This window comes from Cydia splendana, chromosome 5 (assembly GCF_910591565.1).
Source record: "Cydia splendana chromosome 5, ilCydSple1.2, whole genome shotgun sequence".
Lineage (NCBI taxonomy): Eukaryota > Metazoa > Arthropoda > Insecta > Lepidoptera > Tortricidae > Cydia > Cydia splendana.
The window spans coordinates 16,995,971-17,017,572 of NC_085964.1; the positions used below are offsets into that span (position 1 = coordinate 16,995,971).

General features: G+C 36.8%; 1 protein-coding gene across 1 annotated transcript in view; it reads left to right on the forward strand.

The window, feature by feature from the left end:
• The first annotated feature begins 321 nt into the window (after window positions 1-321).
• Window positions 322-21,602, forward strand: part of LOC134791023 (sodium-dependent multivitamin transporter-like) — a 29,874-nt gene continuing 8,593 nt past the window's right edge. The window contains exons 1-5 of the mRNA XM_063762072.1: window positions 322-546; window positions 4,578-4,737; window positions 9,918-9,983; window positions 20,489-20,540; window positions 21,374-21,441. Of these exons, the coding sequence (XP_063618142.1) occupies window positions 347-546; window positions 4,578-4,737; window positions 9,918-9,983; window positions 20,489-20,540; window positions 21,374-21,441 (546 nt within the window). The 5' untranslated portion in view covers window positions 322-346. The remainder of the gene's footprint in view (window positions 547-4,577; window positions 4,738-9,917; window positions 9,984-20,488; window positions 20,541-21,373; window positions 21,442-21,602) is intronic.

Sequence of the window (21,602 nt, forward strand, 5' to 3'; positions counted from 1 at the left end):
GGACTAACTATGTATGGGACATGTTTTTGAATAAGTAAGTCGGCTACACCCATATTTTTACAGTTGACTGTACACTATGTAGTGGAATTAATTGATGTATACAAATTACTGTAAGACAATCCTAGCACTGGAGACTGGTATACTTAGGTTGCTATGTATTAGTTAGACTAAACAAATACATACTAACCCTTTGAACGTCATGCCTTGCCATGCGGCGCGTTATCGTGAACCTTGTAGAATGCACGAAGGTTGATATTGGGTTGTAGCCGCGCGCGTCAGTTGACTTTTTTAATTATTATGTATACATTTTCTTTGTTACAGCTCAATAAAACAAAAATAAAGCACCATGCCGTTCACAATGAAAGAGGGCGGCTTCGGCACCGGTGACTACGTGGCGTTCGGGCTGTTGTGCGCGGCGTCGTGCGCCGGCGGCGTGTGGTACAGCGCGCTGGGCTCGCGCAAGCGGACCCTGGTGGACATCAGGGATTATCTGCTGGGCGGCAAGGCCATGAGCACGGCGCCGGTGGCCATGTCGCTTATAGCCAGGTGAGCAGATACTCGGAACCGGCGACTACGTGGCGTTCGGGCTGTTGTGCGCGGCGTCGTGCGCCGGCGGCGTGTGGTACAGCGCGCTGGGCTCGCGCAAGCGGACCCTGGTGGACATCAGGAACTATCTGCTGGGCGGCAAGGCCATGAGCACGGCGCCGGTGGCCATGTCGCTTATAGCCAGGTGAGCAGATACTCGGAACCGGTGACTATCTCGTCGCATAATAATTGATTGTCCTAATGTAATGTTACGCATAAAACTCTTCGCATAATTTTTCTCCAGCTGAATCAGAAAGTATTTTCGATATTTTGCATAGGTTGTGTAGAATATGGTAGGTAGGTTAGGGTTAGTTTGTTTTATGATTTTTCAGAAATGTTAATAGTTTCAGCACAATAACAATTATGATGGAGACTACCGGGGCGAGTATGATCGTATTATATATGTTTCTTTGGTTTAATCAACTTGAAAATAATTATTAATTGGCGTATTATTCTACTGTTCATATTTTCCCATATAACAAGGCCCACTTGCAACTTGCTTCCTCGTAACCTCCTTCCTTCTTCGTCGATTACATAAAAATGTGACTAAGTATCAAGTTTACATTGACATTTATCGTTTTACGCCAGCTTAATAATCTATGACTATAGGCGATACGATGTTAAGCTAGGTTTATCTACTATCACCATTGTGTTTACCATTGTGACCTGCTTCACGCATTGGCGGTGAAAAACAATGGTCGGTGGTCGCCATACGTGAATACGTTAAAGGGCGTGAAGGTCAACGCCTAATTTAATTTTCGATAATTATTAAGTGAGTGAATGATAGAACACATATACCTATAGTACTGAATGAACGAATGAGTGATATAAGTTAAAAATATTGAACCTAAATTCCTTGAGGAAACTTTTTGAAGAACGTGCTATCAGTACAAATATTTGTTTTGTAAAAATCTCGGTGTCGTTATATTATATGACATGTTCTTATTTATTTATTTATTTATTTATTTATTTATTTATTTATTTATTTATTTATTTATTTATTTATTGGAAAACCAACAGCACATGAAACATATTAGCACTATGTATAAAAATCGAAGGCCAATTATAGGTTTTCACAGATAGAAATTACATAGAAGATAACTTCGCTAAGTAAGTATATATAGTTTACAATTCTGCGTAGACTAAGCAAGTACATACATAAATTAAGAATAAAAACTATTGAGGACAAAAATCATTACAGACAAGATAGAAAGGTCAAGCTCACTCAAAGAATTTAAGCGTTAAAATACGTCGTATAGACTGCGTATTTATATTAAACACATCAATATCATGCTCTCTTGACAGACTGTTAAGTGTTCTACCCGCACGAATAAGGAAACTGTTACGTCTGTAATTCGAGGATGCAAAGGGAACAGAAATAGGGGGATAATACCTTTTAACTCTATTAGGAGTGTTGAACATAATACTACCTAGAAGATCAGGACAGTCAATGGTGCCATTCGTAATTTTCAAGAAATATATAATGTCAGCAATTTCACGTCGCTGTGACAAAGGTAACAAATGGTGTTTTTTGCACACGCTAATATAATTAGATGAGTTATATGGGGTACGTAATTTATAGCAGAGAAACTTCATGAATTTTCGCTGAATCCGCTCGATCCTATCTATATAAACGTTGTAACAGGGGTTCCATATCTGGGAAGCATACTCGAGTTTGCTTCTTACAAATGAACAATATAGGATCTTGAAAGTTTTTGCCTGTGTAAAATCGGAACAACTGCGCATTATGAACCCAAGAGACTTAGTAGCGCTCTTCACAATGCTATCAATGTGAGCGTCAAATAGTAATTTGGAATCGTGTATTACGCCCAGATCTCTTAGAAAAGATACTCTTAATAAATATTGATTATGTATAGCATAAACAGAAGTGATCGGTGATTTCTGACGTGAGAAAGTAACTACATGACATTTAGATGGGTTAAGATCCAACTTATTTTCTCTACAGTACATACCAAGACGATCGAGATCGGCTTGTAATAGAGCAACATCTTGGACTGATTTAATCTGAGCAATAATTTTCATATCATCTGCGAAACAAAGCAACCTAGAAAACTTAAAGCATACAGAGATATCATCAATGAAAATATTGAAAAGCAAAGGACCGAGCAAAGATCCTTGTGGGACACCACTCGGGACATTAACCCAACTAGAAACATAATTACTTATAACAACAGCTTGAGATCGGTTATTAATATATGATGAGAACCACCTCAACAGGTCACCATTTATCCCTAAGCGTTGGAGTTTCACAATAAGCAACTTATGATCAATACGATCGAAGGCTTTACTATAGTCTGTATAAATGACATCTACCTGATTACCTTTATCCATTGCCCCTGTAATAAAATCATTTAGTAGCACCAGGTTGGACACCGTAGATTTTCGCTGCATAAAACCATGCTGACTATGATTAAAAGAATGTTTAATAGCATCATAAACTTGAACATATACTAATTTTTCAAACACTTTAGCTAAAATACATAATTTAGACACAGGTCTGTAATTAACGATTTCTATCCGAGACCCTTTTTTGTAGACAGGAGTAATAAACGCAGATTTCCATACATTAGGAACAACACACTCACTAAGTGACCGTTTAAACAACAGTTCTATAGGCTTCAATAGACCTTTAGCACAATTCATTAAGAACTGAGCCGGAAGCTCATCAGGACCTGCAGATTTAGAAGGGTCAAGGGTAAGAAGCAAACGAAGGATGAAATCCGGATCAACTTCGATCTTAAATATATCGGTTGGTGAGTTCCAGTTACCATTGTAAGACAATACATCTGAGCTATTGGTAGGAGCAGAAAAAGTTGTATAAAAATAGTCAGAAAATGCATTACATATATCTGCACCATTCGAAATCACTCTATCACCATACTTTAAAGAACTTGGTATACCATGAGAATTACTACGCGATTTAATATAGGTCCAAAACTGCTTTGGATTCCGAGCAATACTGTTACCTCAACTTGGTGTCGATACCTGTATATTGTATATGTATATTAAGGTACCTATCGCATTTTAACATCAATACTTACAAATCTTTAGAAACTTGATGATTCAGTGCTTTTAAACCTCATTTGATTATGTCTAAGGATGTGCAGAAACAACTAATAACTGGAATTTAAAAACAATATGCCGATGGTGATAAATGATCATACACGGAGAGTAGGTAATAACAAAATCAGGATTCAATTCTCACGTTAATCTTATGTCTATGAGAGGTGCTTATAAAATACGGAGATACAGTTTTAAAATATTGACTTTTGGACGTGTAGTGTACATTACATACCTATTGTAGGAAATGTATACACCTATCGTAAAGTGAAATATTTCCATAATATTTCCAACCAGTATAAAATAGTTGTGATTTTTCTATACGGTACAGTTTATAGGTGATAGAAATCTTAGAACGTAATTAAAATAATAATCATCTAGGGTGTAATTTACTGCAGTATGTAGAGCCCTCCTAGTGAGTATTATATTCTTTGGTAGAGCTCGATTGGCTAGTTAGGATCTACTATTTTTATCCTGCTTTACCTATATCCAGCTAATATTTTACCTATTTATTTGTACCAGCAGAAAAACTAAGTTCGCCCCGTCTGTCCCGAAAGGATACTGGAGTGGAGTTTATGATTGTGACTAATCGGTCCAAAATAGTCCCGATATATTTTTAGGCTGCCGCTGATTTGTCAATAGAAAAAGATAAGTTAGGACCTAAATCTGTGTATGGTCATTGGCCATAGTATGGCTAAGTTATGTTATGTATATGTTAGGCTAAGGGTCGGTTGCACCAAACTGTTAAAGAGTTCGTTAAATTTTATTGTATGGAAAGTTTCATATTAAACTGCCGCGGCGCGGCGCGCCGGGTGACGTTGATCAGTTTGTCAAGTGCGGATTGTGCAACTGGCACTTAGAGTGCCCTTTACCTATTTACTTGTTTGCTAAAATAACAATCTTGTCAACAGTTACGTGTCAGGAGTGACAATATTGGGCACGCCGGCGGAGATTTACAACTACGGTACGCAGTACTGGCTGGTGATTATCGGTGTGACGCTCAGCTGTATCATCGTGGCCGCTGTTTATCTGCCGGTGTTCTGCACGCTGAGGCTATCGTCATCTTATGAAGTAAGTGGGTAATACGGGCTGGTGATCACTGGCGTGACGCTCAAGGAGCATCCCATGAAATTATCTACCGTTGTCCCGTACGAACGCGAATTTTCCGAAGGTTTGCAAGAATAAGAGTTTCCTTTTCTATGACAAATGGTCAAACATATGCACAGAAAAATAATCACCTGCTTTAAATGCCGATGAAAAAGTTGCAACCCAGGAAATAAAATGCGTCAGTACGGGACAGGCCGTGGAATGCTCCTCAACTGCATCATCTTAGGCACTCTGTTTGGGCGTAATGCGTGTGCAGAAGATCGACAGTTGTTGTGTTATAATTGCCGTTTTGTGAAGTAGAAGTCAACCCATTTCACAAGGCAATATGCTGGGCTTATTTAAACGTTTATTTAGTCAACTTTTGGGCAATAACAACTGGATTAGTCTCATTGTTGTTTCTTTGCCGGAGTACCTAAGTAATATATATCGTCAGGTGACAACCAAAACTCACTAATTACTAAAAATAATTAAACAAAAATCAACCTTACTTCAGTACCAATATGATTCACTATGGCTATGAACTTGTGATGGTATTTAGTGAGTTTTGGTTGTCACCTGACGATATTACAATACCTAACAGTATAACACAGTATCTACAGCAAAAAAACGGAGTTTATCAGCTGAAAAAAACATAAATTTGTACGTATGCAGTAAAATGAATGAATGTTATGTAATTTTAGTGAGTGTTTTTGTACCGTGTATATGTAGTTATATGAACTTATACTGATGTCATCAACTACACGTGTAGTAAAGCGATTAACAATAAAATACCAATAAATCAGGTATTGAGTAATATAGACTTCTCCCGTAATCACTATGAGTAACATAGATACTATAGATAGAGAGCTATAACTCATTAACATAACAGTTGTCTGTATTAAATTCTATTCATTTAAATAGCAGCAGAAGCTAGCTCAAAGATATATATGTATGTAACTAATACATATTGTCTAGTCCGTTATTTGTAAGTAAAAGCGGGACAGGATAAGTAGGTAATGACTAATGACTTTTTAATTTATAAGCTTGAGAATCTAGTTCATTTTCGGTTTGCATATGTTGCGACAGAAAACTATGTCTGAAAACGAAAAATACATTCGATATTGATACAAACGTAATACTTATTAACAAAAAATATAAACATAAGTGGGTAGGTATTTTTATCTCAGCTAATAAATCAAAATTCAATCATCTCAGATCTCAGCTATTCTAATAACGACCTGATTCGAACTCTAAGATACATCAAAAATTTGCTAAAGATACGACATGGATCGGATAAGTCAGTGTCAAAAGTGACGTTTCTTCAAACTAAAACGTTGACGTTGTCGCTGTGACTGAATCCTTTCTTACCGATTCTGTTGATGATGCTGAGCTTTCCTGTGGTGGGTGGAGCGCAATGCGTCGAGACCGTGCTACTGGTTCGCGTGGAGGTGGTGTGATGTTTGCCGCACGCCCTGGACTCAATATGAAGAGGCGTCGAGACCTAGAGACCCCTACTGGGGAGGACCTGTGGATTTCTTTGACTTTTGCCGGCGTCGTTTGTTACCTGTGTGTGGTTTACATTCCTCCTAGTGCTACAGACGATAAATACATGTGTTGGTTCCAAACTGTAGAACAAATGTTTGACAAACTAAATGGGGTTGTGATCATATTTGGAGACCTAAACCTAAATCCACTTTATACGTCGCAAAGTATTCAATGTTATTACTCTTATTTTCTAGCAACGTGTGGCTTGTATGAGATGAACGAAGTGACGAATGCGTATGGCGGTAAATTAGACGTTGTGCTGGTGTCAGAGCGTATCCGTAATGTAAGTGTCTCTGAAATCGCAGGCGGTGGATTGGTACCTAAACGGGATGCATATCACCCGCCGTTAGAGATATTGGTCCCTTTAAGTGAAGTTACGCTGCGACCGACTTCGGAGCGTATTAGTGCTAGTAATTTAGATTCCCGGCAAGACTGGGATTTTAAAAAAGGAAACTATGAATCGTTGTATAAATTAGTGTCTGCAGAGAATTGGCAAGAAGTTCTTGAGGCTAAAGATGTTGATACTGCAGTAGACGTCTTTTATAGGGTAATTTATAGTTTTTTTGACATCTGTATACCTAGAAAGGTTCGCGCAAACAAGACTGGTAGACGCTACCCAGTATGGTACACAGTTGACCTAATTGCTGACATAGCGCGGAAAGCTAGTGTTCACCGGACCTGGAAGGCTACCAACAATTTAGATGCATACAACAAGTTTGCCCAGCTTAGGAAAAATATTAAACAAAGAATTGCCTCGGCGTATGATAGCTACGTCGATCAAGTTCAGAGTAAGGTGAAAAGTGACCCTCGCTCGTTCTGGCAGCATGTTAATACTCTTAAGTCCAGGGGTGGATTTGCTAATGAAGTCGTATTGGAAGGGCAGCGATTTACTGGAGTCGAAGCAGCTGAAGCTTTCTCTAAGTTTTTTTCTAGCGTATTTTTGTGTGATTGCCCTCGACTAGATGTAGACTCGCTTCAAAATTGCAACCAGATCGGTTCGGCGCAATGTATTAATATTACAAACATATCTATTCAGGAGGTTATTGCTGGTATAAAGAGACTGAAAGCTAGTAGTTCTATTGGACCTGACAATATTCCAGCGTATATACTCAAAGGATGCATAGACCAGCTAAAAGTTCCTATTCATTTTATGTATAATTTAGCACTCTCGACTGGAACATATCCGAAGCTGTGGAAGACAACAAGGGTTACGCCTATCCCGAAGACTAGTGACACTGACAGTGTTGACAGTTACAGACCTATAGCTGTACTGTCAACATTGGCGAAGTTATTTGAGTCTATCGTCCATAAAATATTAGCAGTTCAGTTAAAACCCTTTTTGTCCAACTCCCAGCATGGTTTCAGAGCAAATCGCTCTGTTAACACCAACCTCCTAATATTGACAGACACTATCTCTGAGTATCTCGACAGGGGTAATCAGGTCGATGTCGTGTATTTCGATTTTAAAAAGGCTTTCGATCGCGTAGACAACGACGTGTTGATGAGCAAGCTGAATGCTCTAGGCTTCTCGCCAAAATTATTAGCTTTTTTTGCCAGTTATCTACGCGATCGCAGGCAGTACGTTCGACATGGGTGTTTTATTTCAGCTCCGTACCATACCAGATCTGGCGTAAGTCAGGGCTCGATATTGGGTCCTTTCTTATTTGGGATAATGATTAACGACTTGGAATCGGTCGTCAAGTATGCAAAATGTTTACTATATGCCGACGACTTGAAACTTATATATGATGTTAAGAGTAGCGGAGACTGTGCCTCTTTGCAAGACGATATTACTTCGGTGGTCAACTGGAGTATTGCAAACAAGCTTCTTTTTAACACAGCGAAGTGTTATGTATGTACTTTCAGTCGTTCCTCCACTCCTCTACATGCTCAGTACACACTGGGGACCGAGACTATTGATAGAGTTTTCTCTGTCAAAGATCTTGGAGTGGTTTTTGATGAGCGCCTCACTTTTCATGAGCATATGCAGACCCTCGCCAAAGGATGTTTTCGTAAACTAGGCTTCGTGATCCGCAATGTCAAGGATTTCCGTGACACTGGGGCCATTGCGATGGTTTTCAACGCCTTAGTGAGGAGCAAGCTTGAGGCCTCATCTATTATTTGGAACCCGTACGAGTCTTCTTACGCCCTACTTCTAGAGAAAATCCAAAAGGCCTTTCTGAGATTTATGTACAAAAAAAGATATGGGTACTACCCTTTTTTGTACCCAACAAAATTCATACTAGGCTGCCTTGGATATAATTCTCTAGAGGTAAGGCGTAACAACATCTTACTGACTACTGTTTGTCGCATACTGCGCGGTGACTCGGACTGCCCGGAACTGATAGCTCGAGTCGTGAGGTTGTACGTCCCGGATATTCCTCGAGTCTGTTTGAGGCCGCGAACGCGTCCACTGTTGGCCGTGCCGGCGGCGCGCACAGTATCGCACAGAAACTCGCCACTCCTCCGCGCGTTATCGCTGCTCAACGCACTCCTGACATCAGCACCAGAGTGTGACTTGTTTGCGTGGAGATGGGCGAATGTGTGCCGGGAGTGTCTGAGGTTTTGTGAGATGATGGATGAAAGGCTTTCCAGCACTTGCATTTGACTTTTAATGTTTACCTGTATTTTACTTTATATATATTTATTGTGTTTGTAATACGTAATTAGTTTAATTATGCGGTGTATTGGCATATGCTGTAATGCCGTGTGAATGTATTTAAATAATAAATAAAATAATAAATAAATAAATGTTCGATCCATATCGTATATTTTTCTTTAGCTTTGATGTACCTATCTTAAAATTCGAATCAGGCCGTAAGTCTAGATACGATACGAGTGGGGTCGTTACACGTTATCGATGCATTAGGCAATCTGTCATAATCAAATCCGGTAGTGAAAGGCTGACAAAGTCTCTACGCGGATATAGATAAGGCGCGCGAATACAGGCGGGCCCACAAGGAACGATTTTGTATTCCTCAGATTATGATGTAATATGACGTACCTGAATAATGATAAACAAAAGCTGTCTCGTGATTTATGTCTGTTATGGCAGTGATAAAACATAATTACACTTTAGCACTGACGAACTGATTAAAACCTTATGTAGTGTACTCAAACAATCTGTCCGTTTGTTGTATCAAGAGTATCAAGAATAAGTAGGTACACGACTGAGGAATTATTGTATTATAGCTGAAATTTATATTATGAGTAGATAACCAACAACAAATACCATACAGGTATTTTGTTCATAATGTTTGTCTGAACGACATATATGTACTTGTCTGCACATATATGTATTAAAATATTTTGACAAAAATCTGTTGCAAAGAAAGATTACCTGGCTACAAGTTTACAACGAGCTAGCTTAGTTTGAAAAATATATATATATATATATATTTTATTATATTTTCAAAGTAATTTGAATTTATGTCAGCTTGCTGATTTGCCAAGCGGATACATACATATGTATATTTTTTTAATTAGGTTAGTTAACATAACAGTGCATTTATTATAGGTAATACATACTGATAAATAGGTTTATACATATTTTAACGATGTAATTACATTTTATGTTTCTTTTAAACTACGTTAATAATATATTGTTTCTTTTGTTTCAGTATTTAGAGTTTAGATTCAATCGTCACGTTCGCGCCGTAGCGTCACTCCTTTTCTTATTGGACGAGGTAAGTTACTGAGGGTCTACCGCGAATCTCGTTCGACGTGTTGCCTCCCACGTCTCACTTACGTACGAATTTCCAAGTGCGACAGAGAGGCAACACGTCGAACGTGGTTCACGGTAAGCCCTCTGATTAGCACCAGGTAATTACCCATTATTTGCAGCTTAGTTAGTTTTAACTATCATAACATCCATGTTATCTTAGCAATATACTTAGCAATGTACACACGACAAATATTATTATCTGAAATAAATAGGGATCATCTAGTCTGCTTATTATTTATTTTATGACTATGGTATTTTTTATGGTTTATGCCTGTCAAAGTTACAAATCGTGCACAAAATAGGTAGTTTACTATACATTAGATAACTAATATAGTTGTAAACATATTCGATGAACTCCTGTAAAGGTGCTTAAAATAGATTTTTTTTAGTACATTATTTGGCACAAGTTAAATTAGAACTACGATACTTTAATCAAAATTTTACGTGAGTGTGAAACGTTTACTTTGTATCAAGCAGAAGATGTTAGACTTTCGTGTTACGCAATTATAATGGTATATCATGCCTCATGCCATTGATGACAAAGTAAGCATTAATTGCAAGTATTTTTAGAACGGTTTTTATTAGAACACAACTAAGTAGTTCTTTGTTCTTTAAAACGTTCGTATGCTACTGCCAAAATGAAATACGTATTTAAGAGTAATAGACGAAATCAGTAAACAATTTACATACATTATTAGGCTTATACGAACGACGGACTCTACCTTAAGTTCTATCTTTTTGTATTTTTTTTCGAGTACAATTTTCTACTCTATATTTCTACTATTCAATTCGTTTAATACGGTGTAAACGTACATGTCCGTACATGTCATGTACTTAAGTATTTGTAGTCTGGGCTCAATAAACCTCGTGAACAATTATTTACTGATTAGTCTCGTAGATAAATAGGTAGGTTGTTTGTGAATAATTATGATCTTTAATGAAAATTTTACTTACTTATCTTTTGATGTATATTTAAAACGTCTAGTTTTTCACGTTGGTGATGATAAATCCTTTTTTAATTAGTTACCTACGCAAATGTTTTTATCATAACGCTGTTAGGTGAAACTTGATTTTAAATCAGGAGTCGGTATTCTGTAACTAATACTGTTTAGTATACATTTTAAAGATAAAAAATTAGTAATTTTCCTTCCGTAACGAAATAAATGCTAATTGTTAAACGAGGTAATATTTTGACTTGAGATTAGCACTTCCCTGAGAAAAAATGATGCAGTTATGGGTATTTTATTTTCATAACGCTCTTGGTAAGATATTTAACACTTTGTTACGGCGTCAATTTGTCACACATTATAGAACTAAAAGTCATGTACTATGACGGGATTCACGGTATTTATGGACAGTACGTGATGACGTAACCCGTAACGCAAACATAGTAGGTACGAGGAGGTACATAATTGACCGAAGCGAAGCGAAGGTCTACGTTTTGACTCGGGCATTTTGCTTTCGTATGTCCGGATGTTCTCCTCTACAGGTCGCAATTCTTAACCGATTCTCGTGAAATTTTGTGACCGAATTTTATGACTAAATAAAATTTTTTTGTCAATCCGGTTTTTGGAAATTTAAAAAAATGGCGGAGTCGTGATACCTGGCGCCTAAACAAATAGTCGTATCGATATCATAAGACTTTTTTTCTTTTTGAAACATGTTTACAGAGTTAATAGCAAAAAATGCAGAAAAAAATTATCGCTGGTTTAGGCGGTATTTAGATATTTAATTTTAACTAATTTTAATTTGAGAAGGAGTAGCTAAATTTCGTCAACCCATCTAAGAAATATTTGGCTCAGTTTGTAAACGTTCGCTTTTTCTGTTTGCACAGAGGATCTGGGTTCGATCCCCAGTAATTGTATGCTGGGATATTATAACTTTTTGTATTTTTTTACACATAAATTTCGTATTGTTTTTCTTTAATTTACTATACACCGTGGTTTTATTGAATTCCGTTAACTTCGGGGTATAGTTAAGTACGTTTATAAGAACTAAATGGCATAGTTAATTTTCAAAAATATTTTTTTATTTGTTTTCTTTTTTGTTTTTTTTTTATTTAAAAAGTAATTAAATGTAGCATATAGCGTTTTTGTAATACGGGCATTACATTTAACTCAACCAAACAATTGAAATCTGTAACATATCAATGTCATTTCGTACATCAATCGACCGAGATTGTACTTAAGTTTAGTAGCAAATGTATGAACTCATTCTAAACACTAATCAATATGTAAGCCGGCCCTAAGGCAAGTGTACACGCTTGTAGAGGCCTTATAGTAAAAAAATTAATTATGGATTATCTCCGAAATGGACTTAATTAGAACATCGGTGTCTTTGAGAAAGTTACTTGATTTAAGCTCAGGAATGCACCCTTGAAATTAACGGAAATAAAAAAAAACACGGTGTATTTAAAGCTCTTAGCACCATGTTATTTCAAGCTCTGCTCGCGAGGTCTACAGCTCAGATTAAATGTCCAAAAATTCAGAAAATTTGTATCGCTGGTTTTGGCGGTATTTAGATATTTCGTTTTTACTTGAGAATGAGTAGCTAAATTTCGTCAGCTTTAGTAAGAACTATCATGACGCATTTTGCAAACGTTCGCTTTTTTTGTTTGCATCGGGAGGTCCCTGGTTCCATCCCCAGTAATCGTATGCTGCTACACAACTTTTTGTATTTTTTTATACTTAAATTTCGTATCAATTGTTGTTTTTTATTTTATTATTTTATTTTGAAAAGCGCGGGCTAAGCGTATTCGTTTAATTTTTGCAAGAGATGATGGCTTTTTGCGCTTTAAAGAAAATTTGATTCTTGAATATACGGCGCCCATACCTTTGGCCTCCATGCTCGTCTAGATGGCGACACCATTTTATATTTAAAAATTTTTACTCATATCAGTAAAAGAACATGGGTCAAAATCATATGGCGTTCTAAAAATAAAAAAAATCATTTATCCATACATATATACATTTATTGATATTTTTTATTCATTTTCATTTTAATCCTGTATCGAAAGATGGCAGTAAATTTACAGCACTGATTTACAGTGACTACAAAATTTAGTATGACAATAACCCTCTACTATAGGGACCGTGCGCGTTGGAGGGTCTGCCATCTTGTGGCCTAAATCGGAAACATGTACATTGCCAAAGCAAGTTCTACCATCTACCGTTCTTGTAGGTACGTTTCCTTATGCATAGGTGCATAGTATAGGTTCTGTCATCTTGTGGGCTACATCGGAAGCATAAACGTCACATTTACGCCTCACGCCAAAAATCTGACGGCTCCTATGCTACCCCCTATAGTTCACGCACGCCCACTATAGGGACCGTGCGCGTTGGAGGGCCTGCCATCTTGTGGCCTGAATCGGAAACATATGTGCACATGTACATTGCCAAAGCAAGTGCTACCATCTACCGTTCTCGTAAGTACGTTTCCTTGTGCATAGTAGGTTCTGCCATCTCGTGGGCTACATCGGAATCATAAACTACTCATCTACGCTTCGCGCCAAAGATCTGACGACTCCTGTGCTGCCCCCTATAGTTCATGCACGTCCCCTATACACTTTATTCTCTTTAGATTAGATATTTAAATTGTTACTCGAGAATAAGTAACCACATTTCGTCAGCTCATCTAAATGCTATCATAGGGCAGTTGGAAAGACGCTTACAAGCAAGGATATGGGATAGGTACCCGGTTCGATCCCCAGTAAATGCAATTTTTTCTATTTATTTTTTGCACTTAAACATCGTATTGCTGATTGGTCAAGCGAGCGCGAAGCGCGAGGTAAGCGTATTCGTTTGAGTTTTTGTTTGAACATTTTTTTAGCGGTTTTAGTTCAAGGGCATGGCTGTTCCAGGAGTCAATTTCCACTTACGTTTATAGCATGGGCGGTCACCATCCATAAATCGGAGGGGTTAACATTGCCTAGGGTAGTGGTCGACCTTGGGCTCAGGGAACTAGCTGTAGGTTGCTCGTACGTTGCGCTTTCCCGGGCTCAAAAAGAATAGATAGTATAGAGGGGTCCTGTCATTGTAAATTTTGTAGCAAAGAGAATAAAGTCTATAGAGACAGATTGTCAAAGTAAATTATGTAGCCACTGTAAATTTACTGCCATCTTTCGACAGAACATAAAACTGTTAGAACGCCATTTGACTTTGATCCTTATTCTTTCAGTGATATGTGTTAACTTATTAAATATAATATTCACGCCATCTACTCGACTATAGGCCAAAGGTATGGTTCCATGTTTTCGAGCGATGGCGCCACAACCTTCAGCCTATGCTCGAGTAGATGGCGTGAATATTAAAATTTAAAAAGTTAACACATATCAGTTAAAGAATAAGGATCAAAGTCAAATGGCGTTCAAACAGGTTTAATCTTCTGTCGAAAGATGGCAGTAAATGAACTGTAGCTACATAATTTACCATGACAGTAACTCTCTTCTTCAAATCCTCTTTGTTTTGTAGTCACTGTAAATTTACTGCCATCTATCGACACACGACTAAAACTTAAAATGAAAACGCATAAAGTTATCAAATAATGTATATATATGGATAAATGATTTTATTATTTTTATATCATTTTGATCCATGTTCATTCACTGATATCTATGTGTTAAAATTGTTAAATATGAAACGGTGTCGTCACGCCATCTAGCTGAGGATAGGCTAAAGGTGTGTGCGACATCATCAAGTTGAAATTTGGTACACATATGTAAGTTTGTGACCCGAATACGGACATGTAACGTAAACAAATGAATTTTAAACATGGGGGCCACTTTTGGGGGGTAAATGAAAAAATGAAAAAAAAAATTTTTCAAACTATATCATGTTACATATCAAATGAAAGAGCTTATTGTAAGGATTTCAAATATTTTTTTTTTTATAAATTTCGAATCAACAGTTTAGAAGTTATTCAAGAAAATAGGCAAAAAATGACCATTCCCTCCCCCCTTATCTCCGAAACTACTAGGTCTAAAATTTTGAAAAAAATACATAAAATAGGTCTATACCTATAGATGACAGGAAAACCTATTAGAAATGTACAGTCAAGCGTGAGTCGGACTTAATTACAGTTAATCCGACCCCTACGGATTTTTTAAAGAGATTTCACTCACGTTTCACATAAAAAATACATTGTTAACAGTGCCGGATTACTTAGAGTAGTAGTTTTCTTAGAGTAATTGGTGATAATTTTCTGATAAGATAATCATTTTAAATATTTAACGGTCTTACCTACTTACGAGTAATTGTAAGGTCAAATTAAAAATAATGTTAAAAAAAAATGTTAAATTGAGAGCTAGCTTAAAGTTTTTTGTACTCATCGACTTTAATGGTTGAATTAATAAAGACTTTGTAACCAATAAGCAAAACAAGCACGTGCTTACGGCACCACGTTCAGGGAGGGCACCAAAATGCCAGGTTGAAAAAGGTGAACAAATTTTAAAATTAGGGACAGACACATCGTTTTTACCACACGATTTTTTTAGCTGTCCAAAAGCTAATTTGCAAAAATAATGGCGCGTAATTCTTTGGGAAACAATCGGTAGCAGTAGAAGAGTCGTGATTACATGCATAGATTCGATTTCAACCCACTCTTTTGCGGTTCGGCGTTAGGTCTTATGCGAGGCCTTCTGCCTTACGGCAAAGTTGATCTTCTGCCTTAATTACACTTGGGCGTGGATCCAAATCCAAGCTTTCCTCTTTCGCAGCTGGGCCTACTGCCTTTCTCACACTTCGCCAATTCAATTCCAAGCTCTCTGCTTTCTTGCATATTTTATGCATGAAAACAACCTCGCTGAGACCCTTAAATATCGAGCCCTATGTGAAGCTAGGCTGATAGAAAACTGTCCCATCCCTTCTCTGTATGAAATCCTGGATTCGCGCCTGGTTGGGACTAAAATTAAAATTGCGTTTTTATATCGAAAAATTTTCGCGCTCGCTTCGCTCGCGTTTTCAATTACTTTATAAGGATATATGATAAAGGTGACATTCGGGTGGCGACTGCAGCAACATTACTCTGTTGCAACGTTACTGCTGCAGTACTGTCAACTTCCGTGATAAAATGATGTGACTGATTTCCATACTAAAAGTAAAAATGTACAACTGTCTATCATATTGCGTTTTTATATCGAAAAATTTCCGCGCTCGCTTCGCTCGCGTTTCTATTACTTTCTACGCTATGATAAAGGTGACATTCGGGTGGCGACTGCAACAGCATTAGGTACTCTGTTGCAACATTACTGCTGCGGCACTGTCAATTTTCGTGATAAAATGATGTGACTGATTTCCATTCTCAGCTGTAATGCGGCAATGAACTTCTCTCAATTTACCAAAAAATCAATGTAATCTTGATGACCCTAGGGAAAGGGGGCACCTAGAAATGCTTAGGGCATCAAAATATCTTAATCCGGCACTGATTGTTAAAAATTGTGTAATATACGGAACCCTTGGAACGCGAGTCCGACTCGCACTTGGCCGGTTTTTTTAATGCTAGTGGTAAAAATAACCAGGTTTTTTTCAATTAGGTAGGTTAGGGTTATTTTTTTTGATGACCCTAAAAACGAAACTGCTCCCAGAGATAGGTAGGTTAGGGTTATTTTTTTTTGATGACCCTAAAAACGAAACTGCTCCCAGAGATAGGTAGGTTAGGGTTATTTTTTTTTGATGACCCTAAAAACGAATCTGCTCCCAGAGATAGGTAGGTTAGAGTTATTGGCTGACAGCGTTTGGTTTTTTACTTGTAGTTTTTTAGATTAAGCTTTAATTTTAGTGTTTTTGATATTTGTTGTATGTGAAATACCTACAAGTAACAAATATAATTACTACACTATTAACATACAGTAACAAGAAAATATTATCCTAGATATTTAAAAGAAAGAAAAGATTAATTTAAAAATATTAAAAATAGGCGATTGCGGAAGAAAACCATTGGGAAAATATGGGAACGGAATAATTGCTACCGAGAATGAATGATTTCGGGAAATTATGGGCAACGCAAAATATGAGAACGGAGTAATTGCCTCGAAGAAAAAATGATTTTCGGAAATTATGGGCCACACTCGCGAGTCCACGAAGCTTCTTAGTTGCAGTTTACAGGTTAATTCAAAGGTAATGTTGGTTTCCTAACATAAGTAGAGTTAGACCAAGAAAAGTCTGCAGAGATTTTGACACTGGCACAAATAACATTGGCACTGTGTGTGCTGTCAAAATCTCTGCAGACTTTTCTTGGTCTAACTCTATCCACTTTTCTATACAATTAGTATGGCGACGTGTATACTTAAGGGGCATCGACCGTACACTGACATCGGGATGATATTTTTATCATGTTATTTAGTAGTCATCGTGCGTCTCGCTTGCGCCAATACATGTACGGACAAGAACCAGCGAAATGCACGATAACTAAATGACATCAGTTAGACGTCATTCTGATATCAGTGTACGTTTGAATTGGCCTGTTAGCCAAAAATTGTTTCGTATGTCCATCTGTTCTACTCTACTGGTCGCATTTCTAAACCAATTCCCGAATTTTGTAAGCAGGTTCGATAGTTAAGGTTTTAATTGTCAAATTAGATTCTTTAAATTCTTCTAAACAACGAAGCCATACATTTACTCAGTTTTAAGCTCAGCTCGCGAGGTCTACAGCTCACAGAGCCACTAGTTTAGCTGAAGATAAAAAATAGTCTATATTATATGTGTAGGTGAGTATTAAATGCAACTATCCGACGCCAAAATAAAGTAACAATTATTTATTCCAATGACGTACTGTCAGTTTTCACTTGCGTACAGACGAGTTATGCGTATATAACGTTAATGTTATAAATGCATTTATTTGTTGATGTTTCAACATTTAAATAATTTGACACAATAAAATTGGAGTACTGGGTTATGCTAATATAACTTAAGTTCGTGACATTGAAGGAAGGTTTGGGGATATATCTTTGTTTTAAAGCAGTATAAAAATACATATTGAGTTAACTAGATAATGTGAAACGCGCACTAGACAGGCAGTTATATAAAAGTAAGTTAGATACCTAGTTTTTAAGAGCGTTAGAAGTTCTTGTACATATTTTGGTGACCTATGTACTTAGTAAAGAAGTTTGTATTCATTTCACAAATATACTCCTTAATCATCCGTCGCCGATCCCTAAAAAATGTTCTAACAATATTTTAAAGTACCTAGGTATCGAAATTTAGTGCAACATCTACATTTTACGTACCTACCTACTTATGTTATGAGTAGGTAATTAAGCATAACAGAGTAGTCTTAAACCATGTCTGTACCAAAATTGGGATGGAAAATTACTGCGCGAGCGTGCAAAAAGCTAGCCAGCTAACCTGACCATAATGGTCGAGACTAAAATACTGTTTATTATGAGTCTTAGTACCTGGAGATAAGTTCCAAAACGGATGCATATTTTTTGAACAGGTTAGAGAGGTCGTTCGCATTATTTGCAACACGCGGACTTTGCCCGGTCCGGTATGGTGTCGATTGATTGGTATCGTCAACATCAATTGTCCGCTATTGCTCGTTATTGATTGCAAACCAAGATATCACGGCATTTAGAACTCACAACAATAGGGCTGGCTGTCAAAGGTTTTTATCGATGGTGCCAGCATAGTTTTATAAACGACTTAACGTTCTGTAGGTACATCTATGCAAAACTTTAGTTTCCATTGTTTTCAATCAGTAATCTCATAAAATGTGTATCAAGTAAATTAGACTTGAGAAAAATGAACGTTATCTCGTCCAAGTCGCATTTGAGATCCAAGAGAACGCAAGGTTATCTTATAAATCCCTTTTTCTTGATAATAAATTAACTAAGGTAGCCATATAGGAGTATATACATTGACGTAATGTATGAATAGTATGATAATATTACCAATCTTAAAATATCTGTTTGTTGACATAAAGCTACCGTTGTCCCTTGAGTAAAATGATAATTAAACACACAATGCAATCAGTTCATCGTGCCTACTTGTGCCCATTTCAAAATGTCAACTGCGTCTGGTTTGTACTTTGTGATAGACCGATAGTGGGTTATGATAATTCTAAAGATGAAAAAGTGATGGTTACATGGCAGGGGACCTATTTTTAAGCATATTTATTAGGCATTACCCAGAATTTATTGCATTAATCTAGTTTGTAGTTTTAACTAAACAAAACCAATAAATGAATGGGTGGGTCTACATCCGTTCGAAAACCCATTCCCGAGAATTAGCGGCACTAATTTTTAAGAGACAAACTGCTTTCTGACTGTATCGGATTTCGGATACCTATTTGACATTAATAATATATCTCTAAATTTGAGATATATAGGACGTTTTAATGTAAGAAGATTACCTTTTTATTTAATTTTACGTTTGCTTCCATAGAGAATCATGCATTTTTTGTAATTGGTAATTTATTTGCTAGAATCATGATGGTTAACACAGATGTTACATCGAAAATTAGTCGAGCACAATTCTGCCGACTTACGGCGTGCAAATTTTACTATACCTTACCTACCTACATACTTAATTACTAACATGCATTTACTCTATATTTACATTTACATTATTTTTGTCTGAGGCTTAATTAAGATTACGTGCGTAACAGAAAAATTCTCGGCCAAGGCCGTAGTCTGAAGACGGACTTTGAACGAAGTACGCTGGTTGACAGTTGACATCGTAATCAAATCCATCAACAATGTTCAATTAAGGTTGATATGATACAATGAGGATACAATAGTAGGAAGTAAAGCCGATGGAAATGTATCCATCGACTAAAGTTGGAAAGATCATTTGGGTCATCGTCCCTATAGATTGTAGCTTGATCAAATTGTTATTTGGTTAGCAAACGGCTCTGTTTAATATAAAATTAATTTAGATTGATTGTGTTTTGGTGAACAAATACAATCAAAATGTAGTAAACATACAATTAAATTGTAGTAATATCCTATGTATTTTTTCATCGCTATCGCTAGCTCTTCGTATATTGCCGAGTAATTGCAGACTCTGTCTGATATTATTTTATAGAAAAGTTGAATAAATTCCGTACCTAATCAAAAATTCAGCTTAATTAATTTCATAGAGTTAGACCAAGAAAAACCTACGGAGATTTTGACAGCACACGCAGTGCACGTGTTATTTTAAACGTCATACTTCTATGAAATTAATTTTATGACGTATAAATAACACTGGCACTGCGTGTGCTGTCAAAATCTCTGCAAACTTTTCTTGGTCTAAAGGGGCCCACTGATTAACAGTCCGCCGGACGGTATCAGCCTGTCAGTTAGAACAAAATTTTGACAGTTCCGAACAACTGACAGGCCGATACCGTCCGGGCGGACTGTTAAGCAGTGGGCGGACCCTTAACTCTATGTTGATTTGGATTTCTTTTCTTGGATTAGAGTTAGAGCACGAAAGAAAAAAATCAAGAATAAAGTTAAGTGAAATGGCTCATCGCTTATGTATTTAATTTCAGGTATTGTTTCTGCCTATGGTCGTGTATGTTCCTGCATTAGCATTTAATCAATGTAAGTATTATTGTAATGAATGCTATACAGCATACTGGCCTTTATACTTTTTTACTTTGTAACTTTGTATTGAAGAACGGAATGGCGATTACTCCACCGACAAGAGCTAGGCTCTTAAGAATAATGATGATGATGAACTTTGTATTGATAACTGGGTTAAAGAAATACGTATGGTTCGATACACTACAGGTAGTATTTTGTCCTTTATTCACCTGCATATTTTATGTTACATATTAATTGAATGTTATTTACTGGACATTGTAGTCTGATTTTTAAATGAAGCTTACAATATTTCAATCTCTTGAACTAACCGTTATTATTAGAACACTTTTTTATAACTATATTTTTTTATTTAGAATTTACTTATAACTATATTTGCGCTATAAAACGTAGGTACCTATAGTAGCCTTAATAGAGCCAACTCTACCTGCTTATTTAATCGTAAGAATAGCACTCACTCCTATCCCCAATGTACTCGTAATGTAGCTTATGATTACAAATCTAGCCTAAATCGATTCATACGTAGTAATCTAAAGGTGATCTTACAACAATTATAATTTAAAATTGCATGGCAGCAATTACAATTTTTCGCAAGCGATTTTGTATGGTAATTTGAATTGAAAACTTGAAAGCGCGCAAAAAGTAGGTAGTTGTCGAAGAAAATCATCTGTTTTCATAGGATTATGTGAATCATGTCATACAAAATGTCACTACACAACGTATGTACTATCAAAAAGGGCTTTTGTTCGACAAATAAAGCTTATCGGGCAATAGATGTAGATAAGTTTAAGTTCTATTTTATTTGCAAGCTTTGTTTTATGCTTCCCTTGCAGTGACGGGATTCAACGTGTTTTACGTGGGCGGCATCATGGTGGCCATTTGTGGTATTTATACAGCATTAGTGAGTATTGTATTGTTTGGCTTGCATTATTTTTAATATTTATATTTGAAAATGAGTAGCGCTTGTCCAGTAATGCTTAAAAGTTATATTTGGATGGCGATTGCAATTGCTTTGCACAACAATATAGCAACAGCAATACTTCAACGACACCATCGCAATCT